We start from the raw sequence: 19,056 nt of genomic DNA, 5'->3' as shown, positions 1-19,056 counted from the left end.
GTAATCCGATCATTTTTAATTCGGATCAATTTTGACCGGAGTAAAAAGAGACGCGTAGAAAATGAAATTTGAAATGATAGGGGGGCGATAAAGAGGAACAGGGGTGGGAATTGTGGAAACTAAGAGATCCAATCGGTCACAAGCGTGCCCGTCGTGCAGGTCGCCGTTCCTGCGGGAGTAAATCCGGGGTGATTCCTTCTCCGAATGTGAAGAGGAGGAGGAGGAGGAGGAGGAGGAGGTGGACTAGCGGGCGATAAATTAGGGTGAAAAAATGGGGGAATTTTGATCCCTCGGAAATCTGTCATCGTGCCTGCCCTGACCGAAAGTCGAAAAACGAGGTAAAACGAGGGAAGGTGGAAGGGTAGGGCAGGGTAGGTGGTCCGGGTTTGTTTTCTGGTCACATATTTGTAAAGTACCCTAGTCCCTCGGTCTATTCATTTCTGTCCGTTCGCGTCGGACGCGCCGGAGCCGCAGGGACGGAATCCTATTGGCCGACTTCTCCGCTTCGTCGCGAATATATTCGCATAAATTCGACCCGTGGAAGCTTATGAAAAAATCCGAGAGGAAGGGGAGGGAGGCCGACGGCGGCCGCCGAAAGGTGGGGGTAAAAAATTGCGCATAAGCTATTTTAAAAGATTTCCCTCATCCCGAGCTCGGCCTCTCGGACAAGAGTTATCAGCCCTCGTATCCCTCATACGTGTCGGGAATTATTTTTTCTACCATTTTATTTATCTCTCCTTGTACCTTACCGTTGAAATTTAATTTCCAGGACACATCGGACGCCGGCTTGACGGCCCGGCAGGCAGCTCTTGTCCCATAAACAAACGGCCCGAAGGAGGTCGCCACTGTTCCCGTAGGACTGCCGGGTGACCGGGATGAATATTTCACGGTACATTCGCGGGATTTGCCGAGGCTGTTTTCTTCCTGTTTCCCGAGACGAGGTAAGCCTCGTTCACCGCGTCGATCGCGCTTCGCTTTAATGACATCCGGCTTCCATGCGAGGGGTGAAAAACGGGAATACGGGGTTCGTTCCGCCGTCACGCTAGCGATAAGTAGCCTCGTGGTTCGGCTGCACAGCTAGCCGGGTACGAACGACGGTGTAATAATTGATATAAGTTGTTAGCCGCTCAATTAACGTGAGGGAGGGAGGAGAGGGGATCACTCCCGTTTAATAATCCCCGAGGAATAAATCAGCGCTGTATTATACGTATATGTATAGATGTAGGTACGTATTATACGCAATTGCCTGCGGGAATTACGGTTAATTTTAAATACCTCGTACGTCCCTTTTTTCCGTGCCTCTTGGAGCTGATCACAGCACCGACATTTTTTTCAATTACACCGATATGCACGAGTCGACGTCAAACGTATGCATTTTAATCAACGAACGATCAATTTTCAATAAACGGTTCGTTACTCCCACCATCACTTTTATATCCGATTTGCCGTTCGATTTATCATCGGTGTACTTCGTGAAAGGAAATATTTTCTTCCTGCCCTTTTTTCGTTTCGATCTTTTTATCATGCAAATTGCAGTTTCGATTCTGACAATGGAAAATGTGCCGATAATAGAGAGAGAAAGAGAGAGAGAGAGAGAAAAAAGAAAGGAAACACATATCGTAAGGACGGTAATAATTCTTTGGTGATATGAAAGTTAATTTATTTGGAGATGTATAGATAGAGAAAAAGTAATCGCACACCGACGACGAAACTGACACAACTAAATAATTGGCAAATAACTGCGCGAGTAAAAGCTTCGCGTGCTTACGGAAGTTACCTCTGTCGTTTCACGAAGTGAACCGTTTGTAGTGTTCAACCAGAGAAATGTCAATTCTCAAGCTCACGCGTTCGAACTTTGCAAATCCAAATATGATCACACAACTCGTAAACGTCAATATTTGTTCGAAATATATTTAAATATTTTGCGTCGGCAGTTTTATGCGTAGAGCCAAATCCAGTGAATATATAGAATACAATAATGTGGTGTCCCACAGACGTGTTTAAAATCTGGCTACCCTTCTTTCGGGATGATTAAGAGCTGTCCGGAACGCGAGGGCTGGACAAACTCCGAGGCGATTACTTATCCTCCCCATTTGGGCCTCGCCTGTAACGCGATTTGAGTACGATCCGTGCCTACACATGTAGACGTAAAGGGCAACGTTCGCTCCGTCGCTTTGGTCAGTATGTGGCGATCGGCGATGCCAATTTGCAGCAACTAATCTAAATTCAAATTGCCTCCAACAAAACTAATCTCGTAGTGGCTGCACCGCCGCCCCTACGATGGGCTGCAGAGGCGGACTGATTCTGTTGACACTGTGACCAACTAACGAATCGAATCGTTAATCTTCGATCGGTCGATCCGTTGTTTCGTTTCGTTGCTCGCAGCTTTCAGCGCAGCCTGTAAAACGGGTCTGATCGAGAAAAAAAATAAAAATAAAAAATAAGAAGCAGGCAGGAAAATTGCTCGACAGCCGATAGGATTACAGTATCAGAGTTTTTTTACAGTAAGTGATATTTTCTTTTTTATCTATTTTTGAAAATTCGAGACCTCGAAACGTCGAGATTGAGTGTAAACTGTTGATTTTATCTCCGGCGTGGTTGCAGTATTTTCCTCTTTATTCCAAAGACAGGAGTGTGGAAACTTTAAAATTTACGAACGATGTGATAAAGAGAAGACATTTTTCTAATCGAGCCACGACGAATTGATTTGGTTTGACTGGAATCTTATTCCACCGCGCAAAGCTTTTGGGAAGCATAAAAATGTACAGAAAGAGAGAGAGAGAGAGAGAGTGAGAGTCCGTATGATCGCAACATGTCGTAGTTATTCATTTATTTATTTATTCGTTTCATTTCGGTGGAGAAAAGTGGAGAAAAAGAGAAAATACAGTCCGGGTTTCCCGCGACTTAGACTCGAGAAAGCGATGCGTCAAATCCGGAGCCTTCGCTTAGGAATTTGGAAAATATGCGGAAAATGCCAGGGATGATAAGATTATAAAATGTTTCTGTTCAGCACGGAAAGGAACGAAGGACCACCCTCTCTTTCTCTCCATCGTCCTCCCTCCCTCCCTCCCTTTCTCTCTCGGAAGCTCGAATCTTCGGTTAAAGAACCCCAGTAAAATAGGGGAAGGGGGTTAGGAAATACCGCCGCATCCCACATGCTTGTCTGTCACTTTTTCCCCACTTTTCGACGTTTCCTTCATTCCTTTATGATCCCGATCATATCTTCGACGTCGCTGCGGTTACTACGTATTAGAACCGATGCCGCAGAGGAAGAAAAAGAGGATTACGACAATACTTAGGCTCACTTGTCAGCAAGATATCGGATACACTATTGTCTCCTCCCCTCACCTTTTGAAATGTATGAAAAAAAATAGGCCAAGGGTGGAATGTAACAGGGGATGGGGTGGCATTCGACGACACCGTAAAAATATCATCGGCTCTCAATTGACAACTACGCCACGCCCGCACCGCATTTGCATATTTATTGGCTATTAACTTTTCGGTGACGAGATCAAAACCTTTTTCTCGTTTCTTCGGCCGATCCTCCATTCTCTCACCCTCTCTTTATTTTCGCTTTATACTCTTTCCCCTTGACGTGACTCAAACCGAGGCTAAAAATGTTGAAAAATCGCGGAGAACCGCCCCTCGATTCCCCTTTCTATGTATCTCCGAATTTTCCAATCCCCCGAAAGCAAAGGATGTTTAACATACGTACCAATATCGGAACGTAAGTGGGTGAAGTAATTGAATCGATACACCGGACGTCACGTGTAATCCGTTGAAAATTGGCTTCGAGTCGTCGGATGTCTCGATTATACCTCATCTCCCTTCCCATCTACTTACAGTATTCTCCTGATATTTCCGTTTCCTTCCATTTCTTCCCAACTTCCTTGCTCAAATCGTTATTCGAATGTCAAACGAGGAATGCGACAGCGTTGAGCAATAACAGCGGGAATCGTTTCCAGCGTTTACAGTCCAACAACGGGATCTGCCGGCTACACATCCGTTTCGACACGTACAACTGCAGGGGCAACGGTAGTTTAATTCGAACGAGCATATAAATAAATCGAAGTGTATATTTCGTGCGATGCGCGTATGCGGTGCATGTCCGCGTTTCCGTTTCCGGTGCGAGTGATTCGAGGATCGCGTCAAAACGCTACCATCATCGCCCCCTTTAACACCGACCATAAACGCCACAAACACACGCAGCTTCTCTCTACCAGAAGCTTTCGTTCGCTTTCCGCACCGTGACTGCGGTCACGGACTTGTCCTCAGCTAGGGGTTCGAATCAAGCAATTCGACCCGTAACCGCTTTTGGCTCTCCGGGTTCTTTTCGTGATCCGCTTTTCGTCGGACACCCTGTGCACGGCGGTGTAAAGGATGATGTGTATCGCCCGCTGCTTCGAGGGAACTTGTAAACCTGAAGAAGCAATATTGCTTCCGTGGCGCGAGGCGGCTGTATACCTCTACAACCGTGCAAGCTTTCGGACGGCGTGGCGACTTGGGGAGAGAAGCACAATTCATTACGGAAATCGATTGGTCGCGGCAATAGAGGCTGATTGGAGCTGGTCATTCGGTCTCCGCGCCGCCCGACCCTCGTTTCCCAATAACTGCCTATAACCTACCCTGTGGCTTGACAACTTTGGCGAACATTTGAAAATCACCCTTTTTCTCCCCCCCCCCCCCCCCCCCCCCCCGTCTCTCTCTCTCCTGACGTGTTTCGATCCTTAATTTTCCAAAATCACGTTCCCATACAGCCCCGAGATCAAACTTACAGCGAGAAGTGACTGCGACTGTCAATTCACAAAACACATGTAACACTGTAATTACCTCAAAGTCGCTTATTCCCGAGCGGTAAGGAATTGACTGGTTCGGCTTCGCTTCGGCGTTCTAGGACGACGGAGGTTAGGATGAAGGCTTAATAACCTTAGACATGTTTAGAATATCAATTACATGTTTATTGCGAGGAATTTGACAGAACGGTAGAAAGGAAGTGCGCAGTTCATAGAGTAAGTGAACAGTGTCTTGGGACCAATGGAACGCAGGCTTGGCGAGTCCAGAGAGCAGAGTGCAAGGATCAGGGTTCTTGGAATGGAAGGCGATAGCCGGGTGAAACGGAGAGTCCGTTAGATATTAAAGACAGTAGTGAGTGATCACGTAAGAGAACACTAGCGAAAAAAAACATCGTTGAAGATCATTGACGTGCAAGGCACACTTTCAAGCAGAAAAACAGTCCAATCCAAGAACTCCGTCATTGAGAGAAAAGCACTTTGGACGAGGATTTGGACATGCAGTCGTTACAGCGAGGCGAAGTGAGATTGGGGTTGGTCATCGAGTGAACCGGAACTGGACTCGGATGTTCGACAATACAGCTGCGGTGCGGCGTACAAGAACAACGACATCAACAACTTCGCGGTGGATTTGTGGCCGAGGTATTTGTGATATTAAACAGTTTAATCACCCGACTCCGCAGCGTTGTACACGCGCCTATATAAAAAGTATAACACCGTATGTCCGTGGCTCTGGGAATACACGGTATATAAACGGACCTGCCGTTTTCCACCCCCTGCACGGCACCTGCAGTATGTAGCCGGGGTGCATTCGGCGAGCGTTTGTGTAATCTCGATGCGCTCGTGAACCGACGCGTGGCTCCCGGCGTCCTCCACCCTCCGTCCGCCCGGCGCATAGCTCGTAAATCTGAACCCCTGCCCCCCGCAACCCTCGACGAACCTCAGGCTGCTCCCTTGAATCACCCCACGCAGCCAACGCTCGCCCCGTGTCTGTGTATGCAAACGTTTATACACCGATACAGGAAAGTCGCGTCGTGCTGGAAGGAATACAACCCCCCGGTAACGTCGTACAATGATCCGGCGAATAGGGGCGGGGGTGGGGAATAAGGGGGGAGGAACGGCGTGCCGCGCGGGAAACCAGCTACACAATACGATTGTTTACAAAATCATACACACCGCGTTAAAGGTGATCGCGCCTTTTCACCACCCTCGATATCATACCACACCCTGTATCTACGGGTTGCCTCGTTCCTATTGTTGTTGCCCGGGTCAGGATCCGAACGCCACGCGTCCCTTGATACACGTTTGCCATGCCTCGCAATTTGGATTTTTTTTGGGAGTTTTGGGGATGTAAACACTTCGTGCTGAATTTATTCATCCGATATCGTTGTCGTCGGTTTCAATTTTTGTTCAACTTATGGACGTATGTATGTACGAAGCGAATGATCGTTTTACGTACCTGTGCGAGCAAAATTGTCGTGGTAATAATTTTGGCAAAAAAAAAATGATGTAGCAAGCTAGGAATATTTGACACTGCATCAATTGTAGGTATTGTGTGAAAATTTATACGGTATTCTTATCGAAATTTTCTATCGTCAATCTGCAAAGGCTCGAAAATTCATACTTAACTAAAAATCGTACGTCTGACAGTCACATGTCGAAGCGTCAGTCACGTTGATCGAGTGAAAGGCCAATGAAACGGTAGAAACATTAAAAAAATATATATATAAAATAAATAAAAAAAAAGAAAACAAACAAACACGACCACTCAATCGAATTGTCAATCTTGACATCACAACGCAATTTCTTTCAGCAAAAACGACAAATAAATCTCACCGTTCACGTCGTGAAAACGTGTAGAGAAATTATAAAACGATGAGGCTAATATCGCGAACCCAGCTCCGAAGAGACGGGTGAATAAGCCCCTCGAGGTCGTGCAGAGGGTGTTAAATGTAAAATATACGATATCGTTTGACGAAAACAACCCTTGAATTTAGTCGGCGGGGGCTTAGGCGCGTCTTAGCGTAACGTAGTTTTTGCAAATTGACGTAAACTCTGAGCCGCGTACCGCCGGCGAGTGTTGAGAAGAGAGGGAGGGGGGATGAAGAGGAATAAAAATGAGGGCTGCTCCGTGCCGGGGGATGAAATCCCACGAGCAACAGCTACTTTACACCGATTTCCATATCATCCCTTTCGTTCCTACCGTAATTCCTTGGCCTCCTCTTCGTTACGTCGCTGTTTCTTTCCCAGCGTCAAGCAGAGCTCCTTCTACAGAATCCAACAAGGAAGGTATCCCAGATCGATTTCTCCGATTTCATTTCTTTTCTAATATGTTACACTAGACTGAAAATCAAGCGACAAGTGTTTTTTTTTTTTTTCATCTGCCATTAAACACCTCGTGGGGATGAAACCACCCTCCAACGTAAGACTTGACAAGGCGCGACCCGACAGTTTCACCAACAAGAACATAATATTTTTCAACCAATCCAACCGGAAAAGTTTACTCGTAACGAGAAACGAAAAACGTAATGTTCTTTTACATCGGAGGGTGGTTTAACCCCCTCAAAGTGCTCAATGACAGATGAAAAAGAATACGTGTCGCTTAGTTTCCACTCTACTGTAACGTATCGCGAAAGGAATGAATTTGGAGAGACCGACCTGTGTTACCTTCCTTGTTAGTTCGGGAGGGAGGTGATAAAAATACGGATAATCATCCGGGGGTGTCGGAGTGACGCCCCAGGGCGAGGCGGAAGGTCGGCGAGGCACTCGGGTTGAGGTCCGACGCGCTCCGGGGGTGGCGGCCCTTACACCACACCACCAGACATGAATATTCACGGCTAATTTGTAAGAAGCTCTTCAAACAGCGCTGGTTCCCCCGCGGCCCTTCCGGATACCAACCAACAATATATCAACTACGGGAGTTTACCTTTAATTATCGCAACAATGAATAAAAGATTGCCGGTCGGTCCCTCGTCCGCCGTTCCGGAGAGGCGTGGAGCAAAACTGTACACCTATAACCTTATATGGCCGGTTATGCCCACACGCGAGGACGACAGGGAGGGTGTATCGCCCCGTTCGCGTATTTCGCCCCATTGTTACCGGCGTCACTCTTGCGACAGGGTAATTTATTCTTGGCGTTCGGAGCCTGGAGGGCGGAAGGGGTGCGTTAAAAATAAAGGGATTCTTCAGCGGTCTACAGTTATAATTGCTCGAGCTATCCCCCAAACACCTCCAGGGAATCCGGCTTTTCGCCTGGGGTGAGGGAGGGTGAGGGCGGGGGGCGCTTCGCGGTCGTACATCCGAAATTACGGAGGGTCGATGACTGCAACACCGGTCGGTACGTATTTTCTCTACCGCATCACGGTTTACGAGATAACGCGAAACGGCCGTTGTAAAGGGTATAAAGAATAAGGAAAGCTTCGTTTTTATTAAATTTTTTAGCCACGCTAAGACCGACCGGCGCCAGCTACCCCTCTCTTTATTTCTTCCTCTCTCTCTCTCTCTCTCCTCGATCTTTCACCGCTCCTCCCTCTGCTCCGAGATTCAACCCCGGCCCCAGTCGAGTCGTCGTCACTTCTCTTTCGTCGATCCTGACTTCCTGAGATTGCATCGGTCGGCCCCAAGCTGCTTTATTAACGGTCAGTTGATGTCTCACGGTGGAATTAATATTTTAACGCTACATGCAACGTCGCGCTCGACGCTTGGTTCAACTGAGATAAAGGTAGATTCATAAAATTATGGTAATTCGATCAATGGTATGGTGAAAACGATAAACTAACCCTTCTTAAACGTTCTCCCCTTTCCGGCACTCTTGTACCGTCTATCGTAATGTATGATATACAATAAATAATGTAGTAGATAAAGAAAATTACATATCAGAGCTGTCACGATTCTTTCGCATCCCTTACACATCCCTAAACAATGTACGGGGCACCCTTCAAGACGCAACAATGCAAGGCGCTGCGCAACCCTCCATCCCTTCCGAGCCCCACGTCGCGGATTACAATCTTCCAACGCTGCAACGACCCTGCAGAAGCAAGATGCTCCCCGCGAATCGGACGTGCCTCGGATCCCGTTGCTTGCCCTCAGTTTCCCGCTGCAGCTTCTCCTCTCCCTCTAGCCTCCCGTCTTCCTTTTCAACTAGCCCCGTGTAAGTCTTGTAAAGGAAAAGCCAACTTGACGGGACGAAGCAAGGACCGACGGAATTTCATTCGTTTCGCTCTGCCATGCGATGCAAACATTGTTTCTCTCATCTTCTTTTTTTTCTTTTTCTTTTTTTTTCCCGCCCGAGCTTTTACGGAATAAAAAATTGAAGAGGAGCAGCAAACTCAACTCGTGTGCGAAGAGTTTTCAATCGCTTCGAGTATCACTTGAAAAAATACCTCGATATCTATACTCTGTCCCATAACGGGCATTGTAAGAATCATTTTCACCTATCGCGTCTCAATCGCTTGCGTGTCATTGTCGGTGTGTATATTCAAAACCTGTACAACGTAATAACCCCCCACTCATGTACCTTCAACGCTCCCAGTCATGGCCATCCTCTCGATGATCAACCGCGTTCCTCAAACCAAAACTTAATCGTCATATTATGCCGGTTGGGTTGTGATTAGAAATTCCATTGCTCGGTCTGTCTTGTCACAGCGAGGCACGTTTAGTCGGTAAAACAGCGCTTACATTCGCCGATCAACGATTTTGGGGTTGTATAAATATGTCTTCCGGGATATCGAGGGCTGGAAATTCCAACGCACCCAAACCTTGGCCGAGGATCTACAAGCCTGTTCTCGATTATAATCGGCACACACCCCATGCACCCTCACCGCCTGTTTGCGGAGAGAGTGTGGCCATATTATAGTACCTAGTTCCGCGTCTAGGGGTTGGGGGGTGGGTGACCACCATCGGGGTGATATTGCCTGCACCGACACCCTCGTCGTCACCCCGATCGCTGCTCGGTATGCATTGCGGCATCCCACCGCCTGAGACCGTCCAGATAATAAGGTTACGTGTTGGTCCACCTTGTAACCAACTATACGTGGAATGCACATGTGTGCCGTCGTGTCAGGGTGTTATCCCTACGCTTCGGACACCCTTAGGATATGTGTATTGTGCCGTACCAATCAGGCAGCTAATTATAAAAGGGTCTCGGAGCAAAACAAGAGGACCTACCGTATAAGCAGAGGATACTCGATAATCCGATTACCCTTTGCCGAACGAAACCCAGACCCGCACGAGGATCCACTCTGTCATTCAAACCTCTGGGACGTTTGCGATTATTATCGGTACGGATTACACGTTCATAATTATAGGCTCGTTTCCGAAAAAGTTTGAATAAACGGAGGACAAGACGAGAAAATCGATTGCGACTGGCAGGGGATTTCGTTTTTTTTTTTTCTTCTTTTTTGGCCATTTACCTTTATTCTTTTATTCCATTCATTCGTACGCGGGCATTAATCGATGGCTTTTCATCAATATTCTCTTTTCTGTTTTAATATCGAATATGAGAAATTTTCTAAAAGCACCTCAATCAATTCATCAGATTTTTTTCCCTCTATTTATTTATTCATTCATTTTTTAATTTTAAAATTGGTACCGCAAGGTTTTTTGGGTCGATAATCACGAATATAAGATTTGCAAAATTTAAATTTGGCGTATTCGATGAGCTGAAAAAAAAAAAAAATACATTTGGATTTTGATGAAAATTGGTAGTCATCGGTTGGTTGGGTGACTGATCACGAATCTGAAGTCCCTTTGCGAAATCCAAAATAGTGATCCAATATGTTGAGAAAGTTTTTTTTTTCAATATTTCGATTCCAGTGGAAATTGGTAGGTGGAAATGTTTCGGGTCACCGATAACGAATCCAAGGTCAGATTTCCAAAATTATTAATTGTGGATTTATTGTAGCGGCTCAATATCAGAAAAACCGTCACATTTTCATGTGATACTGTATCCGATGGCTTTAAAATCGTTAGCCACGAATCCGAATTTGTAGTTCGAAATCTAAATTGAATATTGTTCTTTTTTTTTTTTTTCCTCCGTGAACTTGGAACCTGCGCTGTAAGAACGGGAAGTTCGAAAAAGCCGCTTGTTTTCTTTCCGATCCCTGATCCGAACATGAATAACATTGACGAATCTTTTATCAAATCTCCGATATCCGATATCTACCAAATCAGCGTCGTCACGTCCGGTTATCACAGCGTCTCCATAAATTTCGGTACAAGGGTTGTCACGGCGAACGATCGGGACACATACACAGGTCCGTATACCAATGCCGGGTATAATGCACGGGGCGTTAAATTCGATTTAATCCATTAATACGGTATTGTCTGCGTAATGACCGAGCGGCGGAAGAGGAATGGGGGAGGGGGGGGGGGGGGGGGGGGACGCTGGACAATCGACCCTCGTGCTGACGCCCTCTTAATTTCAATCGCGCGACCCGACGGAGGTTTTTCTCCCCCCTCCCCCCATCTTCCTTCCTCCCTCCCTCCCGCAGTCCAGAATGAAATTCGCGAATTCCCTCGCAAATTAGATTAACAGCGTTACAGGCTCTCTGCAGATGGAACGTCTTTCACGTGACGGTACGTCTGCTGCCGTGCAGGGTGGAATGAAAGCTTCGACAAAAAAAAAGTTACACACCGAACCCGCCAGGGGGCTGGACTACTATTGAGGGTGAATTAAAATCCGGATCCTTGTGCTCTAAGGGATGAAAAAAAGAAAATTGCACTTCGTCATGTACGTGATCAGGTTTCGCGAGGTGAAAATGTATCGCGAATGTGCCCAAATAACACACTTATTGATTTTTATTCACTGTAATCGGGAAAAATACACAAACAATACCATCGCGTCAGGTTTTTTTTTTCTTCAACTTGTGTCCGTGGTTTCATTTAGAGAAGAAGAAAATGTTTCATAGGCAAAAAGAATGAACACGGAACTTTGTGTACGTTCCACGAAGAGATTGTTTGTTTAATTTTATAAGAAATATTGTTTAGTTCATTGTAACGAAATGGTTGTTTCTTTCATTACTGTTACGCTTTTTTTTTTTTTAATGCAAACACCTTGTATTATGCAAAAATAATGTGCGTCACGGAGGGAAATGGAATTCATCGTTGAATTCGGCAAACTCGAAAACATCATACTAGCCAAAAAAAAAAATCCCATGCGGCTGAAATGAACTATTTTTTTTTTTTTTGTTTTTTTGCACACCTGTGTAATCAAGTGCTACGTTCATTCTCCCTCAGTTTTCACGCGATTTCGACTTGCATTCCATTTTATTATACATATACATTGCATTATTATATATATACATATGTATATAAATATATTTGACGGTACAACTGACGCAACAAAGGTACGATTAATACAAAAGAGGGTAAAAAATGACGCGTAGGTGGGAAACGGCTTTTTGAGCACCTACGCGGTAATCGCTCACTTTGTTACTACACCGCGTTGACGAGCTTCCGATACGATGCTCGGCACACGGTGAAATAAAAATTGCCTATGTTTAACAACGTCGGGATGATTCGTGCACCTTTGTGTCGGCTCGCGGAGTGGGTGCATGATAACGTGCAGGGCCTCTCGTTCAAGGGGCCGAGGGTGTCACGCGCCACGCGACGCGTTGTGTCAAAGTCTTGCGTCGCGATCAATCATCCCCCGTGCACCCCGTAATCACGAACGAAGACTACCGCTCCCTCCCTCCGACGTCCCTTCTCATCCCGTTTCCCCCCTGCAGGGTGTAATAATAAGGTTATACCAATTAGTTTCAGTATTTCGTGAACAGAATTCCGCGCCCCTTCGTCCCTCTGCGCATATCTTCATCCCGTCTCTTTGTACATAGTATCTGGGTGAGCTTAAAGCGAGAACCGAATTTCGTAAGACGTACGTGTGTGCGGATATTAACTGTGAGGTACTCGGGGAGAAGGAGAAAAGTACAGAAATGTTCAGAAATACGTGTCTAGGTAGGCACACGTGGAAGAAAGTTATTGTGCACGTCCAAATGCCAATGCCAAAAGGGCGTGTTACTTATTATTTATTTATTTTTTTTTCCGCATTGCCAATTGTCCCGTAGACGTATTTTCAAGCAAAATACTGAAGGAAAAGAAAAATTTTAAGGTCGAAAGGGCGTGTATACATTTTTTTCAATATTTAGCTAGAAAACAAGTTTACGGAACGATTGGCAATAAAAACAAATTATACTCTCTTTTGGCATTAACGCTGCGATGTAATCGTAAATGGTTTATACAATTCTCAGGGAAAATAGTGTCTGACAATTTTGTATTCTCTTTTTTTTTTGTTTCTCTCTCTCCTTTCGTATCCTGTGCGATTGAACGAGATTTTGAAAAATCATCAGGTGAATTGATTCAGGTGAATTGAATATATTATACAGAACCGAACGAAATAGAACAAATTGAAATATTAATAACGTTATAATACGTATGTATATGAGAGGGAAATCGAATGGAACGAGGAAATTGGAACGAAATGGAATTTCGATTCGTTTCAATACGTACGATTCCAATTTTCGCTACACACACACACATATTAAATATAACATGTACTATACGCTATAAAAAAAAAATGGTTAGTATCTTTCTATGATAAAGACTTAAATTTCGTAACGTGTAAAATTGTCGCTAATTTCTATAAAATTTTTCGATATTAATTTTTATTTTTTTTTTGTTTTCCAATTCACTAAAAAATCATTAATCTACACACGGCGGCCGCCATCGATGCTTATAACACTACGCTAGGCTCAGGTTGGCGGTGTTATCTTCTCGGTAGACTGGTTTTAAGCAGCAGCGCTGATCACGAGAATGGAAACTGCCTGAAACCGAGCCGAGAGCTGCACTACATGCGCTATATGCGCTGTTCCTGCGCTGCTGCACCGGGAACGAGATGCCCTCTCTGCCTCTCGACCTCCGAGCATAGTCCTGGTCGAAATCGACCAGCCGCGATGATATCGCCGACCTTCGGGATAATTATTAATTGTCCCTCGTGGATGGTCAGCGTATCGGCGTAATCGAACCTGCCGATTTTACACCCTCGCGACGCCTATCGCTTACGATCAAGCCCCGTAACCAGGCACTGCGGCATACATGGCTCACCTTATGGCCATCCAATTTTCTAACGCCTGATATGACCCTGATCGAGAAACGAGACTGTTAATTTGAGCACTCGAGGTCAGAATATGCGAATCGTTCGTCCTTATTAGCGACTTGACGAGTCGACCCTTTCTGTCACGCAATATCGCGCCGAGACAAGTTTTACGGCAAGATAGTATTCTGTGGCTTTTCGGCTCGCTGATTACGAATCTGAAATCAGGTTAGAAGAATTCGAGATAACGGATGCGATATGACCGGCGATTGGATTCGACGTACTGATTTTTCGAAATCTGATTTCAGAAATCCCGGGACAAAGTTTTTTTTCTCCGGGCTCGATCGAATTTGAAATTTTCGTACATCGTATTGGATTAAATATCCAAAAAATGGATGTAAAACAGGTGGTAAGAACGCTTACCGCTACGATTCAAAGCGTTACGAGTTCACAGCGTGAATTTTCGAGGACTGTATAATATAGTCGAGTGATCGTTGAGTCGAATTCAATTCGGGACTTGAGGACTGCGGGTGATGATAACAGCGATAATTCATCACGTCTGAAATCAGCGAGTACGCCGCGCGTATAACCTAGTCATCCTATCGTTAGTGGTGTTAATTTGAAAAAAGAGTCACGTAGGTCGTACCCTGACAATGAGACCCGGGAGGTGATTCGTCCTGGACCCTCGTCGACCTCTTTGTATTAGAGACGAGGCGCAGGGCGCGTGATTATTAACGCGGGTGTTGGTGGCCCCGGTTATCTCACGGCGAACTTCCGTGAAGTTGTACGCGTACCTGCCAGGCTGTATGGCTTTTACCGGAAGTGATTTCGTTACCTCACAACCTACCCCCCGAAACTTAACTTCCTTTCCGACACCCATGGTCACCCATCCATACGCGTGTAACACCGCGAAAATACACGAGACCTGGATTGAGCTGGTATGATCGCATGTTTTTTCTCGATCCGTGCTCGATTTGCGAATCATCTTGGTCCATGCCCAAAATGTTTCAGTCATTTTTACCCAACAATTTCATCATTTTTCTTCACCTCAATTAAGCGTGAAAATTTCCGACGATGTGGGAATGAGATTTGAGATAATTAAATTTGATTAATAATGATGATCAGAAGTTTTTTTACCATGTGAAAGGATTTCTATGGTTCTTCTGAATACACGTGAAATTTTTTAAGAATATTCTGGTTATTTTGAAATTTCCGAGAATGAAGTAGAAATCGTGAAGTTTTTTTTATAGATTTTCGTAAAATCGTTGTACATTACAATCGAGAAGCTTCCGAGGCACTGAACGAATAGTTTCGCAAGTGCAGCCTTTACAAAGTAAATTTTCAAAAACGGACATTTCAAAATAATGAGAAAATTAACAAAAAATTCATGTCCAGTTAGAAAAATCAACATGCTCTAAAAATTTGTCAAGCAATGTTTTGTGCAAACAATTTATTGATAACTTATGGGCATTATTGTTTTTGAAATTTAATTTTCTCATCGTCTTTGTTGTGGCTGATTTTGTTGCCTGTAACTTATCATAAAATATTCAACATTGTCGACGGGACTGACTTTTGTTTGAGAACGTATAGCAACTAAATCCTTGATTCCTGGTAGAAAAAATTGATTTTCATTTTGGTATGCATGTATAATATGTTTGTACGCATGTATAATTGCATAAACACGAGGAAATAAAAAGACCGTTTGGTCGAATCACCTCATAAACGTGAAGAATCGTTTTCATTTCAATTTCAACTACGACGGTTAAGCCCTCTGCAGGAATGAGGATATAGGCGCGGTTTATTATACCTCGATATAGTTTTCTCGTCATAAACTCGTCTTGGCCTGTGCTAAAATCCTCCACGTATCGTGCGTCGCCTAGGATATAACCTATACATTCTCCTGGCAGGCGATCAGCCGCTACGCGGTAGCGACGTCACCGGAAGTGCTATACCTATAAGGTGCACTAAAACTGGATGCTCGGTGAAAGCGGCGAAATTCCTTCCTTCGATGCCATGCTGCATACCCTTTTCGAATCCCTCGTTTCGAACGGGGTCGAAGATCGCGATATTAATTTAACGATGTATGCATTAAAAAAAAAAAGAGATGGAAAACAATACTCATATTTCGAAAATTATACGTCATTCTGAAATCAAGATACAGTTCTTAAATACACGCCCCGAGAACGTATTTTGAAAAACGTAAATCTTTTTCTTTGCCCTGATTTTTTTCGTAAATTTTGGTGTTTGAAAACAAAGAATTTACAAATAAAATCATATATTAGATGTATATTAGGCTGGCTCTAGTTTTTATGTTATTGTAGTTTTGTGGGGGGGCGATTCTAATATGATCATGATTTTATTCGTAAATGCTACGTTCTCAAACATAAAAATTCAAGAGAAAAATCCGGGACACAGAATTTTTTTTTCAATTTTCGCTCGGCAGTGCAGTATTTTTTTTTTTTATAGGCTTCAGATATTAAAAAAAAATCACATTTCACATCTGAATATCCCTTCTTTAAGCAAGGTATAAAAATGGTGGTAGAATAAATAACTAGGGAAAATTTCGAAAAACTACGGTTACTCCTACACTGAGAAAAATTTCATTTGTTAAAGTAACTAGAAAAATTCAGTAATGAAAGCTATCGTCAAAAAAACTGTTTGAATATTGTTGGAACTACGAGAAACGAGGTACGCCTAACCATTTTGCGCTATCGTCGACCCTTTTTTGGTAATTGCAACGAAAAATCAGTTTTTGAAGTTTACTGTACTTTTTTGGTTAAATAAAGCTTTAACGTCAATTTATCGTTGCACAAGCATTAAATTTTTGCAACAGTTACAAGAAAATATAGCAACAGTGATCGTAGTGAGAAAGAATAGTAACGGATACTAGAGTTTCCGGTAACAGGTAGAAAACTAATTTTCATTTTCTACCTAGAACTATATTTTTCGATTGTGGTAAAAAATGAAAAATAGTTAAGGACTGAGCGGTAACCGGACGTAAAAATTTCTCTCAGTTTAAGGTAGTTGATACGAAATCTTTCCCAAGAGCACTCAATCATCGAGGTCAAGAAAACCACCGTTGACCAGTAAATCATTCGACAGGTAGGGAGAATCGCCTAGTGATTATATCCGAAATTGCGATGCTGCGGCAGTATCAGCGACACAGGCGTCGTCGGCACGGCGGCGTCAAGGGAACCAAAATCGATGAAACCCCCTTCTTTGGTGTGTCAGTCGTGTATCTATAATGTCCGGGTGCAGTGGGTATTAATTTTGATTTTATACCACGTGTGTCTGCGCGTGGGCGTATACATGTACATATACGGACCGCGTTTGTGTTTGCGCAGCGGTAGGATATGCGGAAATTATATCCAGACGACAGAGAGAGGTGCGTAGATGCGCGCAGCGAGGGTGAAAGGGAAGAGGGATGAAGGAAGGGCGGAGGGATGAAACCCTACGCGGTGCAACAAAGGCGGTGGCGGTGGCGGTGGTGGCATATTATCACCGGATTTCGAAGGGCTGAAGGCAAAGCTTCGACAATAGGTAGCTGCAGGGCGGATGACGGCGATGCTGATGCCGGTGCAGATCCTGCGGGATCGAAATCCGTCGACTGCTCCCGGCGCGTAATGCCGTAGTTGTGTACCTACCCTGCTGGCTAAGGGGTGAGCCTGATTATTGTAACAATTATAAAACGCCAAATCGTGTCCGTGAACCGTGAAAATATCGCCAGACGAAGTCAAGAAGGAGGAAAGTTTTCTTATGTTTCTTTCTTTTTTTCTTTTTTTTACCTGAATTTTGAATGACCATGAGAAGAGAGGAAAATAATGTGTAGATACGTAAATCCATTTCTTCGTCTCTCGAATTTCGGTAAAAAGAAAGTCAAATATAATTGCGAGATCCTTAAAGAGTACGCGAATTCGATGCTTTACGTGCCAAGGCGAGAGTTGACGGGAATATTTTCTCTCTCTGATTTACTTCAACAACGTCGGGTGAAAAGATTTTATACTCGCAATTCCGATTCGTGTTATACGCAGGAATAACGACTTGGTTCCTTCTCTCTCTGCTTTTCTGTACCTCTCTCTCTGTCCCTCTCTCTCTCTCTCTTTCTCTCTCTTTCTTTCTATCTCTCTATTTGTTAAATTGACTAGTTTAATGAAATGTATCGATAATTATGCGCACACGTTGGGAATGAAAAATATGTACACATCGAATCGTTGCAAACAGTTCGATTGAATTTGCAAGTTGGGTAGTTATATCAACACCGGTACACTGCAAGTTTGCACATAACGCGTGTGTGCTTTTCTCTCTGGCCGCAGGGACCGTGTCAACTGTTCCAAAATTCTCATACGCTGCACATTACAGTGGTTCGCTAAAAAATTTCATCTCTTTTTTCCATACAAAACAACCTTGCCTACGAAAAACGTCTGTTGATATTATTCATTTTCGTCTGTATTTTCAAGCGAAATCGACGGTGCGTTAAATTAAGCATTTTTTTTTACATGTTATTTCAATGTAAAAACGAAAACTCTAAAGCCGGGATCTCTAAGTTTCATCTGATCGGGCTCGAATGAGCGGGAATTTTTTTTTTTTGCATCATATAAACAACAGTCTTATGATAAACTCGCAGTGAAAAAATTTTTTTTATACATTTTTTGACCAACCATTTTACTGCATATGTGGATTGGTAATGCGTGTGATAATTATGTATCAATTTCCATCATCTTAGGTACTTTTTCAGCTGATTTCATAACGCAGATGCAAAAATCGGCGTTTGTTTCACTAAAATGTTACATTACGTAACAAGGGAATAAAGTCGAAGATTATTCCCGTGGATATGATTTCATATTTCCCGCAAATTTGGGAGAAAAGTTCTACTCTTCGAATACTTTCTTCCCCGCAGATGAGGGTAAAAAGCTAAGAGGGAATAAAGTGCCAATTTCGTCCCGCTTTTTATGTCAAAAAAGTCAACGTTACAGTTCAGTCGGGAGTGAATGTACGTTAACCCGCATACACAGGGGGAAATTTATTTTTCGAACAACTTGACGTTCTATTCCGCGCGTCTAGTTTCCCCGAAACAAATGGCTATTGGGTAAACCGTTTGACGATTAATTTATGCAACGAAAACAAATAGCGTTTACTGCCACTTAATTGAATATCCGATCCTGTGCAGCACCGCGTCGG

General features: G+C 44.0%; 2 protein-coding genes across 4 annotated transcripts in view; one reads left to right on the top strand and one right to left on the bottom strand.

Annotated features, from left to right (window-relative positions):
* The window catches only part of LOC124187186, a 156,501-nt gene that overhangs the window by 95,451 nt on the left and 41,994 nt on the right, over positions 1 to 19,056 (top strand). The window contains exon 4 of one of the 2 annotated variants that reach the window (XR_006871787.1): positions 770 to 941. Coding sequence is in view for 1 of the 2 variants with exons in the window: in XM_046579528.1 (XP_046435484.1) it covers positions 5,357 to 5,432 (76 nt within the window). In the remaining variant the exon portion in view is untranslated. Of the gene's footprint in view, positions 1 to 769; positions 942 to 5,341; positions 5,433 to 19,056 lie in introns of those variants that run through there. The other variant, XM_046579528.1, reaches the window with a different exon arrangement.
* LOC124187184 (neurotrimin-like) overlaps positions 1 to 19,056 on the bottom strand; it is a 113,940-nt gene that overhangs the window by 83,623 nt on the left and 11,261 nt on the right. The gene's annotated exons all lie outside the window — the stretch shown is intronic.

Source organism: Neodiprion fabricii, chromosome 7 (assembly GCF_021155785.1).
Source record: "Neodiprion fabricii isolate iyNeoFabr1 chromosome 7, iyNeoFabr1.1, whole genome shotgun sequence".
Classification (NCBI taxonomy): domain Eukaryota; kingdom Metazoa; phylum Arthropoda; class Insecta; order Hymenoptera; family Diprionidae; genus Neodiprion; species Neodiprion fabricii.
The sequence above is the reverse complement of the archived record's forward strand: the minus strand, read 5'-3'. Positions and strand labels throughout refer to the sequence as shown.